We start from the raw sequence: 21,577 nt of genomic DNA, 5'->3' as shown, positions 1-21,577 counted from the left end.
ATAAAAGAGCTGGAAGGTACTGTAGAGGTAGAGCTGGCCCAATCTACTCATTTTACAGGTAAAAAACAAACTTAAAGTGTTTCTCCAAGGATAAATATGATTAACCAGACAGATGACTACATCGCTGGACCTCCAAGAAGTTAGAGGAAGAGAAATAAATACCAGAGGACTTCTCAGAACTTTTACTAGTGACCTGTGACTCTCCAAGAGGGAAATAAACTATGTAGTCTTACCCCACAATCCTGGGACTAATAATTCAAGGGAAAACAGTTTAGGAAACGCTGTTATATTCTGTCCTTGAGACACATAAGGAAAAACCCAACAATATGTGAAGGATAACCTCCCAAAAGGGGAAGGGGAAGAGGAGGAGGTAAAAGACACCTTGGTATAACAGGAGTTTAAAGAGTAAAGCTCACAAATTAAAGCTACTGCTAAGACATTTTGAGGCCCCTACAGAGGGAAATTCTCTCTCATAAAAGACTGAATAGTTAACAGCTTTCTCTTCCAGTAGAAGGCAGAAAAATGCAGTGAGACTTAACTTGACCGACTGCACTGAGGATGTATTGGTTTTGCTCTGAATCCAAAGATTGACTCAAGAACCCTAATTACATTATCAGGTACTCCTAAAGCCAACAGGGACAGATATGGTATTAGCATTAGTAGGGACTTTGGGGTTGGTCCACAAGATCGGGAAAGTCAAAGTACATGGAATTATATGGAATCAACCTAGGGAGCAACCTAGGAAACTACCATATGGCTAAGCCAAGAACAAAACCCAGCTGACAGCTAGGACTGCTGGACAACCTGTCTTGCTATAGTGGAGAAATACTGGAAGGCTCTTGGGGCCATGTCAAGATGAAGGAATGCTAAATGCACGACCCCTTCCCCACAAAAAAAAATCAATAAGTTACTGCCTGAATTACAGGTAAATTGGAAACAGCAAGTTTTGTGCTTTCATGCACAAGTAACTTATTTCTCCCTCTCAAATGAAACTGGGGGATATATCTAGAAATTGGATCATTTTTATACATTCCATAAGAGGTCTGGTTTAGAATATTGAGAACTAAGGCTGCATCAACAGGGGAAATGTCACAGGGAACTATGAGGAATATGAATAGAAAGGATCTCATGAGATTTTCTGGGTAAGGAATGTCCCTCAAATTTCTACAGGAAAGTCTAGACTGCCTTTCAAGGTTAATGGACAGGTTGACTTGGATATACTCAAGGTTGGACATAGGTTCCACAGACTTGACAGACTTTTCAATATAATCAAAGTTTATATCATCTAATTTATGATTCTAAGTTAATAATAAGATTAAAAGCAGATATGTAGTACTCATAATTAAGCTATTCTATTCATAGTATACAGAGCAATTAAGATACTATTCAAAAATTTTGCAAAGATTTGCTGCTAGGCAAAAAGATTAAGGATGTACAAAAGAGGCTGCTAGCATATATAAGCACTATAGGGGAAAAAACATGTCTCAACAATAAGCTAGTATTATCTTCTGGGACTAAGGATGGCATTTTAATAGCTAAGATGTATTTCACTCTGCTTACAGTTTTACTCATACTTCTGTTCTAGAGTAGAGAAACAAAACTGCCTTTTATTTGACCTTCAATAATTTTCTTAGCCAAAATTAAAATGACCAACCATTACAAATTGAAAACAAAACGCCGTCATACATAGTATTTAAGGTTTTTACATTTTCTTCTACAAATCTTGTGAAACTTAACTTACAAGATCTTGTCGTTCTGTCATGCTCATCTTCTCTACAATTGACCAGAACCAACGCTTGAACTGCAAGAGCTTCTCAGCATTTTCTCCTACAAATGAATATAAATTCAATAAATATACTATATCAGTTGTAAAGCAATTATACTCCAATAAAGATGTTAAAAATATATACTATATCAGTTGTATTTTTAGAATATTACTTCTTATAAAAGTAGGTATAAAATTAAAATGGGGGGGCACTAACCCTAACAGAGGAAGTTAGGACCACTTACATAATGTGAAACCTCTAGAGTTCATTAATCAATCCTAAAGACCAAGATGACCAAGACAAGAAAAATGAACCACCAGCCTCAAAAATCACATGACTTTAATTCCACCTGTAAGTCATGAGTTTTCTTATGATCTTAAACCAGTGCTTCTCAAAGTTTAATGAGTTCACAAATCCCTTGGATCGAGATCTTTTTAAAATGCAGACTCTCATTCACTAGGTATGGGAGAAGAAAGGGGAAAGGAACCAGAGATTCTGCATTTCTAAAAAGCTTCCAGATGATGCTGATGCTGCTGATCTCAGGATCATACTTGGAGTGTCTTTAGGTATTTTTTTCCCGCTTCTAGGTTTCTGGTTTGTAAATAAGCCAAGTTCTTATCTCCCAAGTATTGAAAATTATATTAATAAGTGGCACAAAAACTACTACACAATGATCTATATACGTTGCCAAGCATGAGGGAAAAACAAGAAAATTTATCCAAATTTAACTTACTATAATTTGGCTGAAGCTGTTTGCAAAGTATGAAAAATAAAGGGGAAAAAACTGGTATCTTCATGTATGCAATAATCTTGGACTAGAGTTATAATAGTCCTCTCAGGAATTTCTTGGAGCCTCCAGTGTTTTATTGTGTAGTCACAGCTAAAAAGTCTACTCCTAGAATATGGGACTTGAAAAGGAAGGGTTGCAACAAATCAAGCACTAAAGATGAATGTTACTCTAGGATTATCACTACCTCTTGTTATTCTTTCTAGATTCTCCATGTGTTTGTGTGCTCTTATGTCTTTCTAAGTGTGCTTTGGATCCGGTTCTACAAAGCAAACATCATGTAGTCAAATTCTTTAATTAGAGTTTAAGGAACATGAATAGGGAAAGGCCAATAGAACTGTCACATGGATTATTTTTTCTTAATTATTAATAGTATATAAAAGTCCTTTTCACACAGTTGCTCACCAGGAATTTTTACTTGTATCATACTAAACCATGCATTTGTTAAAACCTAGAAAAATTAAACAATAAAAGAATTAAGAATGACCTAATGCTATCATAGTTCAAACATATCTTAAAATATATATAAAAACACCTGAGTGATACAGCATTTCCTAAGCCCCTGTAAATATGTAAGAACCAGAAACTCAGAAAACTGACCAAATTATCTATGTAGTTTATTCCTTAAATAAACATTAAAAAAATTTCATACCTGATTCATCATTGAAAGAGGTGAAACTGATCAGCATTTGCACATTAACTTCACCACAGCCATTTACCAAAAGCCTAAAATCTTCTGCTGTTAAGTCTTCTAATGAATTTTTTGGAAGCACATCCAGTAGACCTTTCCTCATTGCCTAGAGGATTTCAAAAATAACCTGTTTATTACTATCAGTACTTTATTTTCTACATAGCATTTATTATTGCTAAAGTCCAACATCTAATTTTAGCAGCCTAAGAGTACTAAATAATTCTAAATAATACTAAAAAATTAAGTTCTATATTTTGAGTTTCTTATTAACAGATTCAAAAGAGTGGCAGAGGGAAAAAAGGGCTACAGGTTCAAAAGTGAAGGAGTACTGTTACATATCAGGAGTTAACAAAAATAATTTTTTAAATTATGTTAATAGCAAACAGGCTAGTCATTAAGAATAGCTTCAATCTGTCAAATGTGCTATCCTGTCAACATCCTAGGAAGAGTATGATAATGACAAAAACAAACATCCCTGACACAAACCCAAAATCTAGAAGCTTACTGAGAAATTACCATGTGCCAAGAACTGTTCTAAGCACCTTACATATGTTAATTCATTTAATCCTATCCTCATTTTGCAGAGGAGGGAACCAAGGCACAAAATAGTTAAGTAGTTTGCTAATGTCATACAGCTAGAGGGGGCTGCAGCCATGATTTGAACCCTGACAGTATGATTCCAGAGCCCACACAATTATTCCCAGCACAGGGATCAGAAACACTTCATAAACATTCTTCAATAGGAGAAAGAGCAGGCCTGATGTTGCTCTTTAATAGAGCCTGATTGGAGGAATGGTCCTTGGTTTTTAGAATTTTCCTTACATTACTAACTGATGTGGCTATTTTGAATGCCTGGGACAATAAACCCTGCTGTACCAGCTTGCCTAGATTATTTGTGCAAAGAAGGTGATTTATGATGAACATGTGTTTTTCCTCTGGGGGTCTGAACTGCTTACAGGACTGGCCTCCAATAAAAACCATGGGCACTGTGACTCTTAAGCAGGCTTCCCTAAACACAAACACTGCACATACATTGCTGTAATTCACTGCTGGAGGAAGACGTATGTTCTTTGTGACAACTCATGCCCCCAGAGAGAGAACTTTGGAGCCTGTATCTGGATTCCTGCAGACTCTGTCTGATGTACTTTTTTCCCCTTGTGAGAGTCCTTTTGCTATAATAAACCATACCGATGAGTACAACTGCCTTCAAGTCCTAGGAGTCCTTCTAGTGAGTCACCAGAGGTATGGGTGGTTGCAGGACCCCCAAAACAGTAGTCATTTCAGTCCCACAAAGCATCCTTATCAAATCTACTTTCGGATGATTACATGGTTTTTCCAAGTAGTTTTATCCAAAAGAAAGGTCTGGATTCATGTGTAATTTACATTTTATGTAAATTCATTTTGGTTTAAAATTTTTGACCTTTTATAAGCAGGCTGAATACACTGTGAGCTAGTTTAAAACACAGAAGACACACATAGCCTCATCAGATCAAGTAACATTTTCCAGAAAACACTTACATGTAATGGCTGTTCCGCAACTACCAACATTCTGTGTTCAGCATACTTCCGCACATACTCATACACGTTCTGAGGAGTGACTGGTATATTTACACCATTAGGAATAAGTTCCACCTGTGAAAAATTTAGTGCCGTTTAAAAGCAATTTTGTCAAAGCAGTAATAAGTTAACAGTTCATAAAACAATTTCCTAAAAATTTAAAATCTAAAGACAATTCTGTATCTGACAAGTATCTAAGGGATGCAAACATCTAGGCCTAAGTAACTATAAACTCTTCGACCTCTCAGTCTGTCTCACTAACTCTCCATCCATTCATCTCTTTCTCTCCATCTCCTACTGTGTCTTTTCTCTGTGTGTGTGTGTGTGTCTCTTTCTTGGTCCCTATTTATCTAAATTGTTTTTCTATATGTCAAGCACAACAGACTAACCAAATTCTCCTGCCAGAATCAGAAAACCACACGTTTGCTTTACCTGTCCTCCACCCTCTTCTTTACACAGGTCAATTGCAAATGCCAAATCCATCGCTGAGAAAACAGCATCAGCATCTGAACTCTGAGAAGCAAGTATTAGTTGCCGCAAACTCTCATACATCACAGGGTCAAAAAAAGCAAAATCATGCCAATTGACCTAAGAAAGTAATCATATGAAAATCAATTATGAAAGAAACATCTTAACTGAATTCATTAGTAAGCTGAAATCTATGATAAAGAATTTTATCTAATTTGAAGATTATTCTTTATCAGCTTATCTTCCACTAAATATAACTGATCTAAAGAGGTAAAATTTTAATAAGTCTTTGGCTCTGATAAACACATTTAATTTTCAAAGCATGAAAAATATGCATTTTTAAAAAATTTAAAACCAGGAGTATACTAGTTTTTAAGTTGTAAAGTAATTTATTTGTAGAAACCAGCACTAATTATTGCAAAGTGATTATGCCGAGCAACTGGTCCTAAGCTAAATACACATCCTGTTTAGCCTTGACAATAATCATAAAATACAGATTATTAATTCCAGATGATAAATCTGATGTCAGAAGAATCCAGTAACTTGCTGAAGGTCACATCATTGGGTTAAACTTGAGTCTATTTGATTCCTTAATCTTTTCCATAAACCTTGTTAAAGGCTCAACATTTCTATGTTGCTGAGCTTTAAGTCCAGTTCTTTCTCTGCACAAGAACATTTTAGCTGGAACACTTTAAGAGGTCAATAGAGTCAGAGTTTAAAAAGAAAAAAAAAGAAGAGGAAAAAATATGTATCATAGTATGATATGCTGTAATAATAGAAAATAATATTCACCAATGGGTTTGAGTAAAGAAAATTAACAGACCACAGCTTTAACAATGCCAATCATATCCGATGTGTGTTGTGCATCACTAGAAGAGACTGTAAAATATTTTGTTGTTTTGTGATTATAATTAGTATTATGCATTAATTTAAAGGATGTCGTTTCTCTCCCCCAACCCCCTGTCGTAAAGGAATGTACCAGCTGTCAAACTATCAAAACACATAAAGAAAATACCTAATTCTGTCACCCAGAGATAATTATCAAGCATACTATATTTTCTTACATCCTTTTGTCCCTCTAGCCACCTACATCTTGTGTATATTTTTGAAACTGGGAATGCTCGTTTCAATACAATACTACTTCTATTGCCACTACTTGTTAGAACTTACTGAGCACTATGTGCCAGGCACTATACTGTTTTCTTTACCATTTTATTTATTTATTTATTTATTTATTTATTTTTTGCAGTACGCAGGCCTCTCACCGCTGCGGCCTCTCCCGTTGCGGAGCACAGGCTCCGGACGCGCAGGCTCAGCGGCCATGGCTCACGGGCCCAGCCGCTCCACGGCATGTGGGATCTTCCCGGATCGGGGCACGAACCCGTATCCCCTGCATCGGCAGGCGGAGTCTCAACCACTGCGCCACCAGGGAAGCCCTCTTTACCATTTTATAAATGGGGAAATATGCCATAAATGTCAAGAGATTTGTCTGCAACAGGATCCAGGTCTGTCAAACCCTCCAAACCCACCTGTGTGTCACCCATTCTTCTATGCGCTCTCCTCCATGTATTCAGATATTCCCCATGCCATTAAATGTTTGAAAATGATTTATAATGGCTATAATGCTTTAAAATTTAACACTAATTTAATGCTATATGTTTAATTATTTTATGAAACAAATTTTTTGCAATGTAAAAGCAGTTAGGTTCATTAAAATCACTTACTTTCCTACCAAGCAACACTTTAATCACATGTCTATTCAATGTGATAGGACATAGTTCATTCTGTAACAGACACAGTCCAAGAATCCTAAAAATAAAAAACAAGCAAATAGTATTTAAATTCAAAAATAACTCTAGAACACATAACGCCCCACACATACATAATATACATAAAATATGTTGAGAAATTTTTAAAGTAGAACATATACACATTTTACAAACTAATATATTTTAGAAAGTCTCATAAACTGAAATTAAAAAAAAATTCAAATACAAGATTATTTTACCTGCCAATGTTTCTGAAACAATTCAACCTTGCTTCTGTGTTTTTGCCAGGCCTTGGAGTGTAAAATCCTCTTTTTCCAGGTTGGTAAAATAAAGGGGCATTGTCATCACCATCATCTGTGTCATCTAAATCCATATCTACTACACTTCGACTAGAACCATGACGCTTTCGGTTTTCCTAATGATAGAGTATCAGAGATTAAGCCCCAAGATTGATTTTATTTATTTGTTTGTTTATATTTTAGTATATGTGTCTACAAGAAAAGGATTATTTTTTATTAAAAAATGCCATTACAACTCTCTTTAAAATTAACAATAATAATAATCCAGATACCCCCTCCAAAAAAAATAACAGTAATATTTTTGACATTACCCAAGATTGATTTTTAACAGCAAAACATATGAACTGGTTCTCTAAATTACTTAAATGTAAAGTTTGATAGGTAAAGCCACATTCATATTTAAATGTAAATAAACTTTAACTCATTCTTTCAGAATTGTGATATACAAAGCTTGTGCCTGTTAACTTCTCTATCCATTTAAGAAAAACTATTTAATGAAAATCTGGTAGCTTCTTTCACCTTGATTCCTTAAATATATTTTCCTTGGATATAGAATTCTGGATCGACAATTCTAAAAGCACTTTAAGGATGATGCTCTGTTGTCTTCTGGCCTTCACAGTTTCTGATAAGAAATCCACTGCCTTTCAAATCACTGTTTATCTATATGTAAGGCACTATTCTTTGCTTCCTTATTAGTTTTACAGCAGCTTGATTATGTATCTAGACACAGTTTTCTTTCAGTTTATCCTTTTTAGGGTTCACTGACCTCCGTGAATCTATAAATCTATGTCTTGCATCAAATTTGGGAAGTTTTCAGCTATTATTTCTTCAAATATTTTCCTGTAACAATCTCGTTCTCCTCTTCTGGGTACTCCAGTGACATGCATGTTTGATATGGTCCAACAGGTCTCTGAAAACTGTTGTTTGTTTGACATCTTTTCTCCTTCTATTCTTCAGAAGGGATAATTTCTATCTATCTTCAAACTGACTGATGAATTTTCCTCTGTCATCTTTGTTCTGCTATTGACCTATTCAGTGAATTTTTTCTTTCATACATTGTATTTTCTAAAATTTTCCCTTGGTTCTCTAGTTTCTATTTCTGAACCTCTACCTTTCCATTCATTTGTGTTTATTTACCTTTATCTCACAGAACATGAGATAATGTCTTTGATAATTCAAACAAGTGGGTCATCTCAAGGCTAGCATCTATTGGTTCTTTTCCCAGGAGAATTAGTGAGTCTCTGTTGGTTCTTTGTATGTTGAATAATTCTGGAGTGTATCCTGGACATATTGAATACTAAGTTGTAAAACTCTGGGTCTTGTTAAAATGACATGGAGAATGTTGATGTTTTTTGGCTTTGGTAGGCAATAACCTGGTTATGTTCAGCTTGGAAGTGTCATCTTCTGTGTGCAGTGGTTCCATTACCAATTAAGTTTTCAAAGCCTTTTAATTATACTATTGGGTCTGCCCCGCATATGCACCATATGGGATAGTCTGGGACTTGGACAGTGATTTATACTATAGTTTATTTCTTAAAGCATGTACTACCTTCCAGTTAAGAAGGAGTAATGGGGACGAGTTTTACTCTCCTGCCTGAAACAACGCTTCAAAATAACAGTTTTTCAAATTTTGACTTCCCTCCTATCGGTGTGCTGTTGTTTACGTTTCAGAATCCTCAAGCAGTTCCTTTTTGTATTTTGTCCAGAGTCTTTAGTTGTAGTTCGTGAAAGAGATAAGATTATATCTTGGCTGGCACTGAAATTCTCAGGTAGCTTACAAATTGAAATGCATCATGCACTTTAAAAAAGCCTTCTTACTGCTATACCATATGTCACATTTTCTCTGGATCTCTGCTGCTTACTGGAGGAAGGAGACCTAGGAATCCACAGGACTGCTCTCCTTCTCTGATATTAATTAATGACATCTCTAATTTAAGCTTAATTCAGCCTGTGCTCAAGTGGAGGCAGCCAGTGAGTGGGGTTACACTGAACCCTAACTCAACCAGTCTTGATTCTGTATATGACACCTTTATACTAATCTTTGCTTTTTCCTCTACTGTAATCAAGCATTTTACTTACAAAGACATAGTTTCTTTGTAAATATGCTTTCCTCTCCCTTCTGTAATTTAAATTCCAAGTGCTTATTATTAGCACATGTACAAAACATCCCTTACCTGTACCTTTTCTGAGGAGTCTAATAACCCAAGATCCAGGATACTATCAGCTCCATTTTCCCTAAAAACAAACAAACAACTTTCACATTTCAGATAAATGGAATTCTAGAATTTAGTATAGAGAAAACCATACGCATTTAAATTTATAAGAATATATAAATACATTTAAGTTTTGAAGTAAAAAAATATCTAGGACACTTACTAGTCTTAATGCAGTTCTAGGAACAAAAATGTCAATAATATACACAAAAACACAGGATGCTACATGTATGATGCAAGACAATGAACTAAAGGCTACCTGATTTAAGACAAAATAAATGCAGTCTTCATAGGGGAACTGAAACTTGAGCTCAGGGGAAGCATTGTAAAAGAACAGAAAAATGTTCAGAAAGCAACCACAATAGGAATCAAATGCTCTAGGGTATTTAATTATTCTAGAATACTAATAAATCCACTGTTCAATCCATAAAGCCAGGTGAAAGCGGTCAATATTATATTCTTTTTTTTTTTTTGCGGTATGTGGGCCTCTCACTGCTGTGGGCCCTCCCACCGTGGAGCACAGGCCCTGGACGTGCAGGCCCAGCGGCCACAGCTCATGAGCCCAGCCGCTCCACAGCATGTGGGATCCTCCCAGACCGGGGCACGAACCCGTGTCCCCTGCATTGGCAGGCGGACTCTCAACCACTGCGCCACCAGGGAAGCCCAATATTATATTCTTGCATTCAATAGAAAATACTTCTAAATTAGCAACCCTTACATATATTTACAAATATCTTTTTTATCAAAAACACACATTATTTGCAACTTTTTCTATAATGGGCTAAGCTATATCAGTGTGTTGATACTTCCAGAAAACAGGGAAGAGGAATAAAGACATAGTACATGAAAGTCAAGAGAAGAAAAATAGTAGTAACAGCAAAGAAAATAAACTTCTAGCAATAGTCTTTGGCTTGGACCATTCAAAGGCTCTGAGACAGGTAAATAGCTGGAATAGGTAAGTGGCTATTTAGTTTCAGGGCTTAGCCTACCCACTTATCCATCTCTAGGACTATATCTGATCTAAGTTCCTCATTCAATATCATGACTAGGAGAAAAATAAACAGACATTTTCATCTAAAATAACACTTCAAAGCCTTAAACTGGATATTAGAGTAGCCCCAGTAGGGCACAGATTGGCATATCTTCCTGTCACTTTTACCTGTCACCTGGGGAAAAGAAGGATAAGTAATTTAACTGTTAGATAATTTTAAGTTTCATATTAAAACAAATATACTACACAATAGAAAGCAAAAATTTGCATGATTTTTAAGATAAATCAGGAGGTCTAAAAGAAATTTCATGTTTATTGCAAGGACTCAGGGATTACACCCAATTCCTTGAGGTATTTGGCCTCTGCCATTAGGGGTATTCACATGGAGAATGAGATGTACTTCTTTATAAGTTAGTTTCTAAATAAGGTTCGTAAAAAATCTTCAGAACCTAAAGTGACTGCTAAAATTCTGCCCTTCTAATACATGTGAAAGTCAGCTGTCTCGCTCATGGATTTTAAGCCATCTCTTAAAAAGCCATTTAAAGTCTTGTACTATTTAGTATAAATTTTAAGATATGGTGACAGCCACATCCTAAAAATAAAGTAGCTGATGTTTAAACTAAAATGTCTTCCCAATTGTATACATTACCGTCCATGTGCAATAATGAGTTCCATGGCTTCATCCACTCTTGCTCTCAGAGAATCTTCACTTGCTAGAAGAAGCAGCAGCTGAGCTGGGGATAATTCCAACAGCATGCCAGTGATTTTACTTGCAAATGCCTGTACATGACAAACAAATGTTATTTGCCTCTACTCTCTGAAACCTCTTGTCTAAATCAGCAATCTTTTACCAGAAAAAAGAAAAAGAAGAAGAAAATGTAAGAAACTTGGGTAACAAATAGGAAAAAAAAAATTCTGAACCAGTAACAGATTTTATTAAATTGGAAGCTTAATTATAGAAAACTTTGGTAGGGAATTAAATAGTCTATGCACTAGCAGTCTTATTAAAGCTAGTTTAATATTGGGTGACAAGCCTTTTTTAAAGGTTTTTGATACCCATGAGTAAACATAAAAATACTCAATTTTCATTTTTTTCCCTTCCTCATCAGAGACCTGGAAACATTTTTTTCATTTAGTGTAGCAAAAAAGAGGGAGGTAAGAAGTGAAGGAGGGAGAAGGAGAAAGAAAAAGATGCCTATATTTAAGGCTAAGGATTCACTGAAATATAATTGGTTGACTCTGTTTTACTATTCTTTTGCTATAACATGTACATATAGTTATGTATAAAGACAAAAAAACACAACTAGGTTATGTTTCATATTCCATGAAAGAAATCTCTGACAGAATATTCAAAAATAAAATCTTCCTGTCATACATATCCAGAGTAACGTACATATAGCGGATTCACTTCATTGTACAGCAGAAACTAACACAACACCGTAAAGCAATTTTACTCCAAAAAAAAAAAAAAAAAGTAAAGTACACTATTTGCAATGTGTTCTAGCTGCAAACTAACAATAATTTGTACAAATAAGGGTACAAATAAATACAATGAACAGATAATTCCTTAGCACACAAGGAAATTACTAGGTAGAATGCCAACCTGGCATAGGTAGTAAAAACATCAAGCTATATACAATTACTCTCCAGTAAGTCCTGCTTCTTTCCCTCCCTAAGCTTCCTTTTTATTGCAGTCCTCAACCACATGGCTTTCCAGTAGCTGGCAACTTTTCTTAACTGAAAACCAAAAAGGGCACAGCCAGTTAAGAGGTAACTAAGTACACCATACATACTGGTTGCATTGCTTGTACACGGGGATAAAGTCTCTCTCCGAGCGCCTGACGATGTGCAGGCAGAGGATCAGGATCATCACTAGGATTTCCTTCAGAAGCTGGTCTGAAGGGCCTAGTGTCGATGGAAAGCTGTCTTCTAAAATCCCTGAAAGATCAACAAAGCTATTATGACTTCATTCCCTTGTCTGCAAAATGAAAATATCAGTGCAACTAGTAACAAAGTTGGAAAACCAGAGCATACAGTTAGCTCCAGTTATGGTACTAGGGTGGAAGAATGCCTAAAGAATGATGGTGGGGAAATAAAGATTATCTAGATTTTGGCACTCGAAAATCCATAAATCTGCAATGCATAGGTTAATTTGATTCTAAGGGAACAGGACCTTAAAATACCAGAAATCAAAAGTCCACCCATATTTACTGGAAATTTTAGTCAAAAGTAAAATGCTACCCATCCTAACACATGAAAAATTAGAGGTTTAAATAACACAATTGCCACAATTAAAATTTTAAAACGAATTTAGGAAAGCATGATATGAAGTTAATAAAAATTTCAAAAAATTAGGAACTTGAGTGGGATAAATAAAAAGCCAATATAATTTCAACTGCCTCTGGGTTTTTAAAGCAGAATATTTTAATAACAGTTGGTTAGACTTTTTTAGTTACAATACATATATCCAATTATTAAAACTTTCATTTTTCTAAAAGTCCATAATTGAGACTTATTTACAGGCCTACCTCCAATTCATCCAAAAAGATGGTACTCAATAAAAGACACAAAATCATCTCACCTATCCCGATCTCTCCGAGAACCTGCTCGCAAGCCACTACTCCTCCTCATCTCCCTTTCTCTCTCTCTTTCCCGATCCCTCTCTCCTCTGTTCCTTAATCTCTGCATTAAACCTGGAAAAAAATATGAAATACACTTTGTTTAGATGAATGTAAATGCAGCTACTTTAAATGTTAAAGTCAATGTGAGGACACGAGACAAACATAATAAGAACATGACAACTGTACATCATCTTCCTTATCATCTGTGTAAGTGCCTTTCTCTCACTCTCCGTATGGTTTTGAGGGTTGGGGGTGATTCTGTAGAATGAACCTGGTAGGTAATAAATGTTCACTCGGTATTTGTTTAATGAATTTATCCCCTTGTCATGTCAAAGCTGTAAAATAATATGTAGCAACTGGGGCTATGTTAGTTCCACCATAAATAATGCTGAGATTTCTTACATATTTGAGTATCTTCTCTGTTCTTAGTTTTTGGCATTAAAGGCATTATAGCCACCCAGCTATTATTATTCTTAAAACCTTAAGCATAAACCAGGGTATGGTTTCCTAAAGAGTAAGCAGAAAAGTTATTTCTGAAACATCATGACTTCCCAGGTTTCCTCATTCACACTTGACAATTTCTTTTTATTATAGGACTATAGAAATTCAAATGGTGAAACTAATGATGAAAGGCTGAGGTACTCTCCCCATCTTTTCATCCTCAATTCTTTCCAGAGCTCATTCAGCTTTTTTCCAGACCTCAGTCAGCTTTTATGGTGCCAGTTTACAGAACCCCAGTAAGATACAGCTACAGCCTAGGTAAAACACAGGATTTTGTTAGTAACTCCTTCTCCCTCAATTACTACATCCATCCACCTACAAGACTGATGATCTTCTGCCCCTACCTTACATGAATCCCCAGTTTCAACCTTTTGTAGTTTTCACACATTTTTAATATGCTAATTGTAATCCTGAAAATTAGTTAAGAATCCTAACCCCAAAGTGCTGATCCCTCAAGGAGGCAAAGCTTACACCAGGATGTTAATACAGAAAACCTTCTTACCAGAAAATAAAGTCTTGCTAAATTAAACAGTGAAGTTGGTGACACAGCCAACTTACATTTGGTTGCAAGCTCCATCTCATTGGAGACTGGAGCGACTCTGCAAATTATACTTTGAAAAGCACTGTTCTAGACAATAGCATTTTCTTCTAAGTATCTCTACTTATTAAATACAGGGATTGGGGGAATCCTGCAGTTTGCTCTTTGAATTTTTATATTACCATAGATCTTAAACCTCCCACTCCCCAGACATTATAATTTGAGACGAAAAAAATAGTACAATCACAACCATTTATGGAAATAAGTGTGGCAGTAAAAGAGCAAACTGGTAAATTGTCAATTATAGTAGTTTAAACAAGATTAAATCATTAATCTAGAATAAAATGGTATAAAAGTGTAAATATACATTAACATTTTCCCACTGTAAACATATATAACCGTGATTATCATTGTTTCCATTAAACAAGGAAAGAATTTGTATGTGCTTGTTACCTGTAGAGTACTTACTTGTATGAGTGCCTTTGTTGGCATTTTGGATACAATCTAGATTTGGCAGTTTTTCATTGGACAAAAATGCTTGTGCAATGGCTGTATAAAAACTTCGTGCTACACCACTGCCCTCTCCTGGTTCATCCTTAAATGTAACTTTCACCCTATGTACAGCCATAGGTGTAGTAGCACATCTTCGACCAAAGTGATTGTTAAGTTGCCTCATGGTCTGCTGAATAAGAAGATCTCGATCCCGATCAACCTATTAAAACACAACAAAAAGTAGTAAATTCAGTGTTGGAAACCACCTTGAAATTTTTCTATGTAAAATCTGAAGATCTAATTTTAGCTTTTCCTTGACAGCTGAAATAGCTACGAAGTATTTGGGTTCTCAAAAGCTTATATTCCAAATAACACTCTAAATCATACAAGAATATCTATCTTACATTAAATCAGGAAAATGGAATTTAACTCAATTATAACATTTTCTTAAAAGGTCTACGAATTTGGTAATATAGCAGGATAAACTGCAAGTAGATCAAAGTGTAATTTTTTTTTTTTTAATAGTGAATCCTAGCAAAAAAAATCATAGGATATTCCTTTGGTGGCAGAATACCATAGCAAAGGAAAAGAAAAATGACAAACGGGGAAAAACATTTGCACCTTCTATTACCGACAAAGATTCATGCGTAGTGTATATATACACCTAGCGTTTCTAAAAAAATTGAGGAAAAAACACTTTAATAGAAAAAATGGGCAAGAAATATCAACAAACAGTTCCCAGAAAAAGAAGCAGCCATAATATATGAAATATATGAAACAAAGTTTAACTTTGCTCATAATAAGAGAAATACAAATTTAAACTATATTGCCTATCAGATTGGCAAAAATCTAAAAATTTGACAACAAACTGCTGGCAAGACTTTGGAAAATCAGGCCTTCTTGTGTTCATGTTGAAAGTGCAAATATATACAGACATTATGTAGAGGTATTTGCCAATATCTGACGAAATTACATATACACATGCCCTTTGACCCATGTCTATCTATCTATCTCAAAGACACGCTAGCCAAATAGAGAAACACACATAAGGCTATTATTCATCCCATCTCTATTTGTAACAGCAAAAGACTGGAAACAAACCCAAATGTCTATCAATAGGAAACCGGATGAAAAAAATTGATACAGCCATAAAATGTGGTGCTAACACTAGGTAGCTGGAAAAAAAGAAGGCAGAACATCTCTCTCTATATATAGCCATGGCTTTCTCTCTAGGATATACTGTTAACTGGGAAAAGCAAGATAGAGTAAAATGTATAACAGCATGTTCAGGGTGGGAGTGGGGGAGAGAGATGCGTAATGAATACACACAGGATTATATATTTTTTGAAAGGTGGGAGGGAAGTAAGCTAAAAACAAGAACAAAAAACCCCACAAAAACCCGAAAGGGGGCAGGGGGAATACAAAGTAAAAGAGACAGAAATGGAAATTAGATTTCTCTGAATACAACCTTCTTCTATAGAGTTGACCTTGCAACTGTAGATATTTTACATTAACTATGAAACATAACAAAGTCAAAAAAAGGAGAGAGCAATCCCTAAAAAGTGAAAGCAAAATGAACTGAAAGGCCCTAATTGTGTGGAGATGAGATGGTAGGTAGCAAAACCACACAAAAGGAATTATTTCAAGTGACTTTAAACAATGTAGTTTGACTGTACATCTCCAATTGGATATGCTCTAAGAACAAAAACTACAAATAAATCTTGGGCTATTTTCAATAATCATTTTGTTGGTAGTGGTGTTGATGCTATGATTCTAAGACTATTGTATGCATGCTGTGGGATAAAAGCAAATGAGTAATTTTATCAGTGTTGCTGGGAAGCTGGATATTATTCAGTTCAGAAGAAAGGAAGTAAAGACTAAAAGGTGAAAATAAAACAAACTTGTGGTCCTAAATCTTGAATTTGAATTAGGAGTATCAGTATGAACTCATGAAATAATTTTCTTCTTCCTTTTTTAAAGGAGCATTTCCTACTAAAAGGCCTAGAAACAATGACAAACCCAACAGGCAGTGAGCAACCTAGAGCCCAGATTATAATCTCAAAATACAATTTCCTGCTAAAAGGAAGCAGGGCTTCTTGAAGAAATGGCTGATTTAAGGTCTGTGACAGAAAATAACAGAAAATGAGACATATCAAAACGTAAGGAAGTTGTCAAAGATTGGACTCTCGCTAGCCACAGAAAGATAATTTGAGCATCAATGAAATGAAGCACATCCAAACAGTTTTAATCCATGTATTCATAATGATACTTAAACGAACAAACCCATTGCTCATCATCACAGGATGTTAGGAAACCAACTGCCAGAGATAGCCATTACTCTAAATTTGATGATTACCATTTATTTTCTTTAAATTTTTAATTACATAGTACATATCCCCTAAACAAAATTGTTATTTGTTTTTAAATTTTATATAAATAGCAAACTATATGTATAGGATAAGAAAATCTAAATACCTTTACCTCTAGTGATAAATCTCTTGACTGCTGATTTCTCAGTTTTTCCATTTCTCTACGGAATTTTGATTCTTTTACCTCGAAACCACCCAATTCAGTTAGGATCTTAAAAACAACAACAACAAAACAAATGCATGACAGAATTATCCTCTGAAATATGTTCTTATCAGGCAGAATAGAATGTAAAGTGCTCAAAATACATACTGATCCAGGTTCTGCTCCAACATCTTCCATGAATACCCTGCCGAACAGTTCTAAAGAAAGGCGCCAACGTCCTAGCAGCATATCATGGGAAATGACCATTCCCATGAAGCTACATTGTGGTCTGTAAGAAGTTTAAGGGGAGAGGGGGAAGCAGTTTAGGCAACTCTAAAAACTTCCTGGTTTTTGGTCAATAACAGTAATTACTTGGTCTTTTAATATTCTGAGCTCTTAAGTAATTCAAAACCACATCCTCTCTAATGGAGAACTTTTCTATAGCTACTCGTTCCTTGGAGAACTTCTTAATTTTACTCCATTATTCCTTCTGTCCTTTACGTAAGGATACATCCCCAGGCTGGCTTCCATCTTCATCTTTAGTTTTACCTCCTCTCCTTGAAGTCCAGTGTCTGTCTCCACTAGATGATTCCCAGACCCCTCTTTAGTTCACAATGGACCAGAATTTCATTGTGTGAAATATATCCACTTCAGTCATACTCAACATGGTGAAACTGAATATGGCCTCTTCACCACAGTGACAATGCCTCCTGATTTCTTTCAATAGTACCACCTATCTTCCTACTGCACGGACTTGAACAGATTTTAATTTATTCTTCCCTTGGTCCCTCCAGAGTGATCAAGTCCTTCATAAGTTTTCTTTTCCTAACCATGGTTTCCTTTTCATCCCCAAAGGCAATATTCTACTTCAGCCCCCTTTTTAACAACTAGCCAGAAGGAATAATAGCTTGTCTCTCTACCTCTAATTCTTCTCTCCTTCAATCTATCTGCTTCTACACATTCGAACCATCTCAGCTCAAATCATATTGTCTCTAGGAAGCTTGGGCCATCCCAGTCCCTAACTCTTCCTTGCCTTTTATGGTTGTTAGACTGTGTACACAAGATGTGTATAGTTTCCTAAACTAGATTAACTCCTCCTAAGCAAACCAAAAAGAAAAAAAAAAAAATCTGACATTACATAACCAAAAATCATACAGCATAAAGCAGACACTCAACAAATCATTAGGTGATCAGCCATACTGAGTTACAGTATATATTAGGCAAATTTTTACTGGGAAAGCAAAGAACCTACCACTTGCAAGAGATTTACTAAATGTGAACCTGGCAAAGGAGTGAGCCCAAACAAATGTGAAAGTCACAAATCTATAAAGCTCTTTTTTTCACATGTTCCCCTCCCATAGCTGAGCTCCTGCTAACAAGTGTATAATTGGCAATTTGACATGGATATATACTTTAACTCAGTACTGAACGTTAAAAACAGAGTCAGAATTTCTTCAGTGAAAGGAGGAGAAAATCAGAATGTCAATCAATCACAAAACAGTCACAAAAAAACAAAATCCAGAAAACTCTAATATTTAAATTTCTGATTATAAACTAGGAAAACACAAATACTATTTCATCCTATTATTTATATACAAAGAAAATTATAAATTTTCTAAATAAAAACTCTTACAAAAATTATAATAGCCATAAAGTAATAGCATAGAAAAACTATCATCACTTAGCAAGTACCTGAAAGATGTAAGAGGTGGCCCTTCACTTTCAGTCAATCCTATTTCTGCGAGTAAACTGCTTTTCAATTGTGCAGCAAGATCGTGAGCAGATGGCCCTGGTTTTGAACTCTCAGCTTCTTCTGGCACCACATTCTGTTCTTCCCCTTCCTTTTTTTGCCTATTTTGCATGTTTGTTACATTTTTCAAATTGGCAGCATAAGACATTTTAGTTGGAAGAACCTATGAATTTTTACATTTAAATGTTAGATATTAAAAAACAAACTGACTAGATTTCCTTTTCAACTTACTAATACTCCACAGAGATCACATGGCAGTTAAATAATTCCCTTCTGGCACTTCAACTACAAAGCTGCAATCTATTTCTTGTCTATCTGATTCCCATGGATGAGCACCAATTCCAGTGCATTTACCAGAGCAGCCTCAGAGAACTTTTCAAGGTATCTTTATAATATCTATGGTTACTTAAGTGTCTTATGTGCATAAAATTCTCCTTTAATACTTAGATAGTAAAGAAAATTCTATTCAAGTACATGTCTTCTATATGCCTACTCTTAAATGGTGTTATTACTTTTTCACTGGAGAAACAGTATAGTATAATTTTAGGCTCTCAAATCAGACTTTCATCTAAAAACTAGATCTGTCATTTCACTAGTTGTATTATAACAACAGACATTCCCACGTGAAATTTATGTAATCTCTCCAAGCCTTACCCATAAAATCAGGATAATAATGTTTTCTACCCAACATGGTTGTGAAGATTAATTGAGACAGTGCCCAGGAGATAGAATTATCCAACAAATGTTAGGTATCATCATTAATATTACTTTATTCCCATTCTAGACTCAAAAAGAAAAGTTACAAGCCAATATTATATATGCTCATATGTATAAAAATTTAAAATATTCAGCAGAATTACAACAATCAACTCCGGAACAGGCAAACACAGCAAGTTAGTCTCAAAGCAGACTAATGACAGTACTGGAATTCCTTTAATTATGTCATAAGGCAAGAATTTCTGATACTTCTGTTATTTGGGTAAATACAATATTCTGAATGCATTTCCAAAAAACTAGACGCTGGGATAAGTGTTCAACTCACAAATATTATATTGCGAAGATTTTTACTATCTTACCTCAAGGCAGTTTCTATCCACTGTAACTTCCATTAAGCATTTTCCACTACTGGCAGATGAAGAATAAAGACCCTGACTTGGACGGCCAAAAAGATCCTCCTTTCTAGCATTTGGCTGGAATTTTAATAAAAATATTACAGTTACATTGAACACTTTAAAAAAGTAAATTCAACTAAAAAGAAACCTTAAGCCTAGTTTATGTGAATCACCTGCAACAGATGTGGCTGATCAGCCAAGGGGATGGCTTCAGCTAGAGGCACTTCAAATGGATTTGGGGGTATACACCCAAGGAACGTCATGGAGTCAGAGCGTCGGAAAAATGGATGGTTTTGGCCAGTTTCTGCAGGAAGAGAGTCATCATCCTTATCATTCAAAGTAGCACCTAAACATAAAGAGATAAAATGTTTTTTTAAAAAATTAATTATTGGGGAAGGGTAAAAGGATCTACATCTGCTCAATCCAAAATTCCTGTTATCTCTTTATAAAATTTTAATGCCACTCAAAACAAGTTGATAGTCCTAAATTTTGATAATATTTTAAAGTGGTGATTCAAAATATTGGTTTAAAATGGTTACAATGATAAATTTCATTTATGTGTATTTTAACACAATAAAAACTTGCAAAAAATATTAGCAGTAACAAATACTGTTCCATTTTGTATTGGACAGACACTACCCACATCCACCTCTTCTCTCTCTAGAGATTTAGACCTGAATATAGCTAGTTTCCTGAGCATGTTCAGGACCTGGCTCACTGATGACTCCACAAAAGGGGCTAAAATTTGAGCATCTGCTTACTTTTAAGTTCTGATTCCTCTATATAAGAAGATAAACAGAGAAATGTCTGGGCAACTCATGCATCCCAACAGGAAATCAGCACACCAGCACCAACTCCCATTAATGGAATAAAACTTTTGTCAGTGCTTACAGTATGCTGTGAAAATAGCAGTGAGCTATGGCTGGGTTCTCAAAAAATAGCAGTTAAAGTTAAGTTGTCTTTCCCAGGCCTGAATAAAGTACTACATGATAATAAGAAACAGGCAAGCAGACTATCTGACCCCACTAGAAAAGTATTTTAATCCTACTTGAAATTATACCTGAAAGTTACAAATAAGAGCGTAGAAAATCCCCAAATTTCTTGAATTTGGAATATTTTCTGTCTTTTTTATTGCATTAACTGTTGAGTTTTGATGAAATAGGGAGTTATAACTGGTATTTTCCATTTTCTTGACTCAGTCTATTTTGCATCAGTATTAGCAAAAGTTCTGCTAAGACTTTATTCAAATGTACGTAGTACCAACACACTTAAGAATAAAGGTAAACATAAAACTAAGAGAAATGCAAAGGAGAGATACAAAGTCAAAATAGAAAAAATATTAACTGTTGAAAAAGTTTATAATATTTCTTTAACTCATCCTTATGAAGTAATTAATGCAAGGATATATAAGGAAAAATGGACAGAAAATGCAAGAAACGGGACATAGAGAAGAAAAGAGAAATTCCCACCCAGACAGAAAATAATGAAGTTAAAAAGCTTGAAGGGGAAAT

The 21,577-nt window shown here is 35.2% G+C and overlaps 1 protein-coding gene across 3 annotated transcripts in view; it reads right to left on the bottom strand.

Moving 5' to 3' along the window:
• UBR5 (ubiquitin protein ligase E3 component n-recognin 5) overlaps positions 1-21,577 on the bottom strand; it is a 143,633-nt gene that overhangs the window by 3,744 nt on the left and 118,312 nt on the right. For all 3 annotated transcript variants that reach the window (XM_082674635.1, XM_082674636.1, XM_082674637.1), the window contains exons 43-58: positions 20,240-20,412; positions 20,031-20,144; positions 18,897-19,117; positions 17,373-17,493; positions 17,175-17,273; positions 14,670-14,913; positions 13,123-13,234; positions 12,335-12,479; positions 11,191-11,321; positions 9,512-9,572; positions 7,278-7,453; positions 6,994-7,078; positions 5,234-5,389; positions 4,763-4,876; positions 3,206-3,350; positions 1,742-1,827 (exon numbers count right to left, since the gene is read on the bottom strand). In XM_082674635.1, the coding sequence (XP_082530761.1) occupies positions 1,742-1,827; positions 3,206-3,350; positions 4,763-4,876; positions 5,234-5,389; positions 6,994-7,078; positions 7,278-7,453; positions 9,512-9,572; positions 11,191-11,321; positions 12,335-12,479; positions 13,123-13,234; positions 14,670-14,913; positions 17,175-17,273; positions 17,373-17,493; positions 18,897-19,117; positions 20,031-20,144; positions 20,240-20,412 (2,183 nt within the window). The remainder of the gene's footprint in view (positions 1-1,741; positions 1,828-3,205; positions 3,351-4,762; positions 4,877-5,233; positions 5,390-6,993; positions 7,079-7,277; positions 7,454-9,511; positions 9,573-11,190; positions 11,322-12,334; positions 12,480-13,122; positions 13,235-14,669; positions 14,914-17,174; positions 17,274-17,372; positions 17,494-18,896; positions 19,118-20,030; positions 20,145-20,239; positions 20,413-21,577) is intronic.

The sequence above is a fragment of the Grampus griseus genome (assembly GCF_964374135.1).
Source record: "Grampus griseus genome assembly, chromosome: 17".
Lineage (NCBI taxonomy): Eukaryota > Metazoa > Chordata > Mammalia > Artiodactyla > Delphinidae > Grampus > Grampus griseus.
This window is presented reverse-complemented; position numbering and strand designations above follow the sequence as displayed.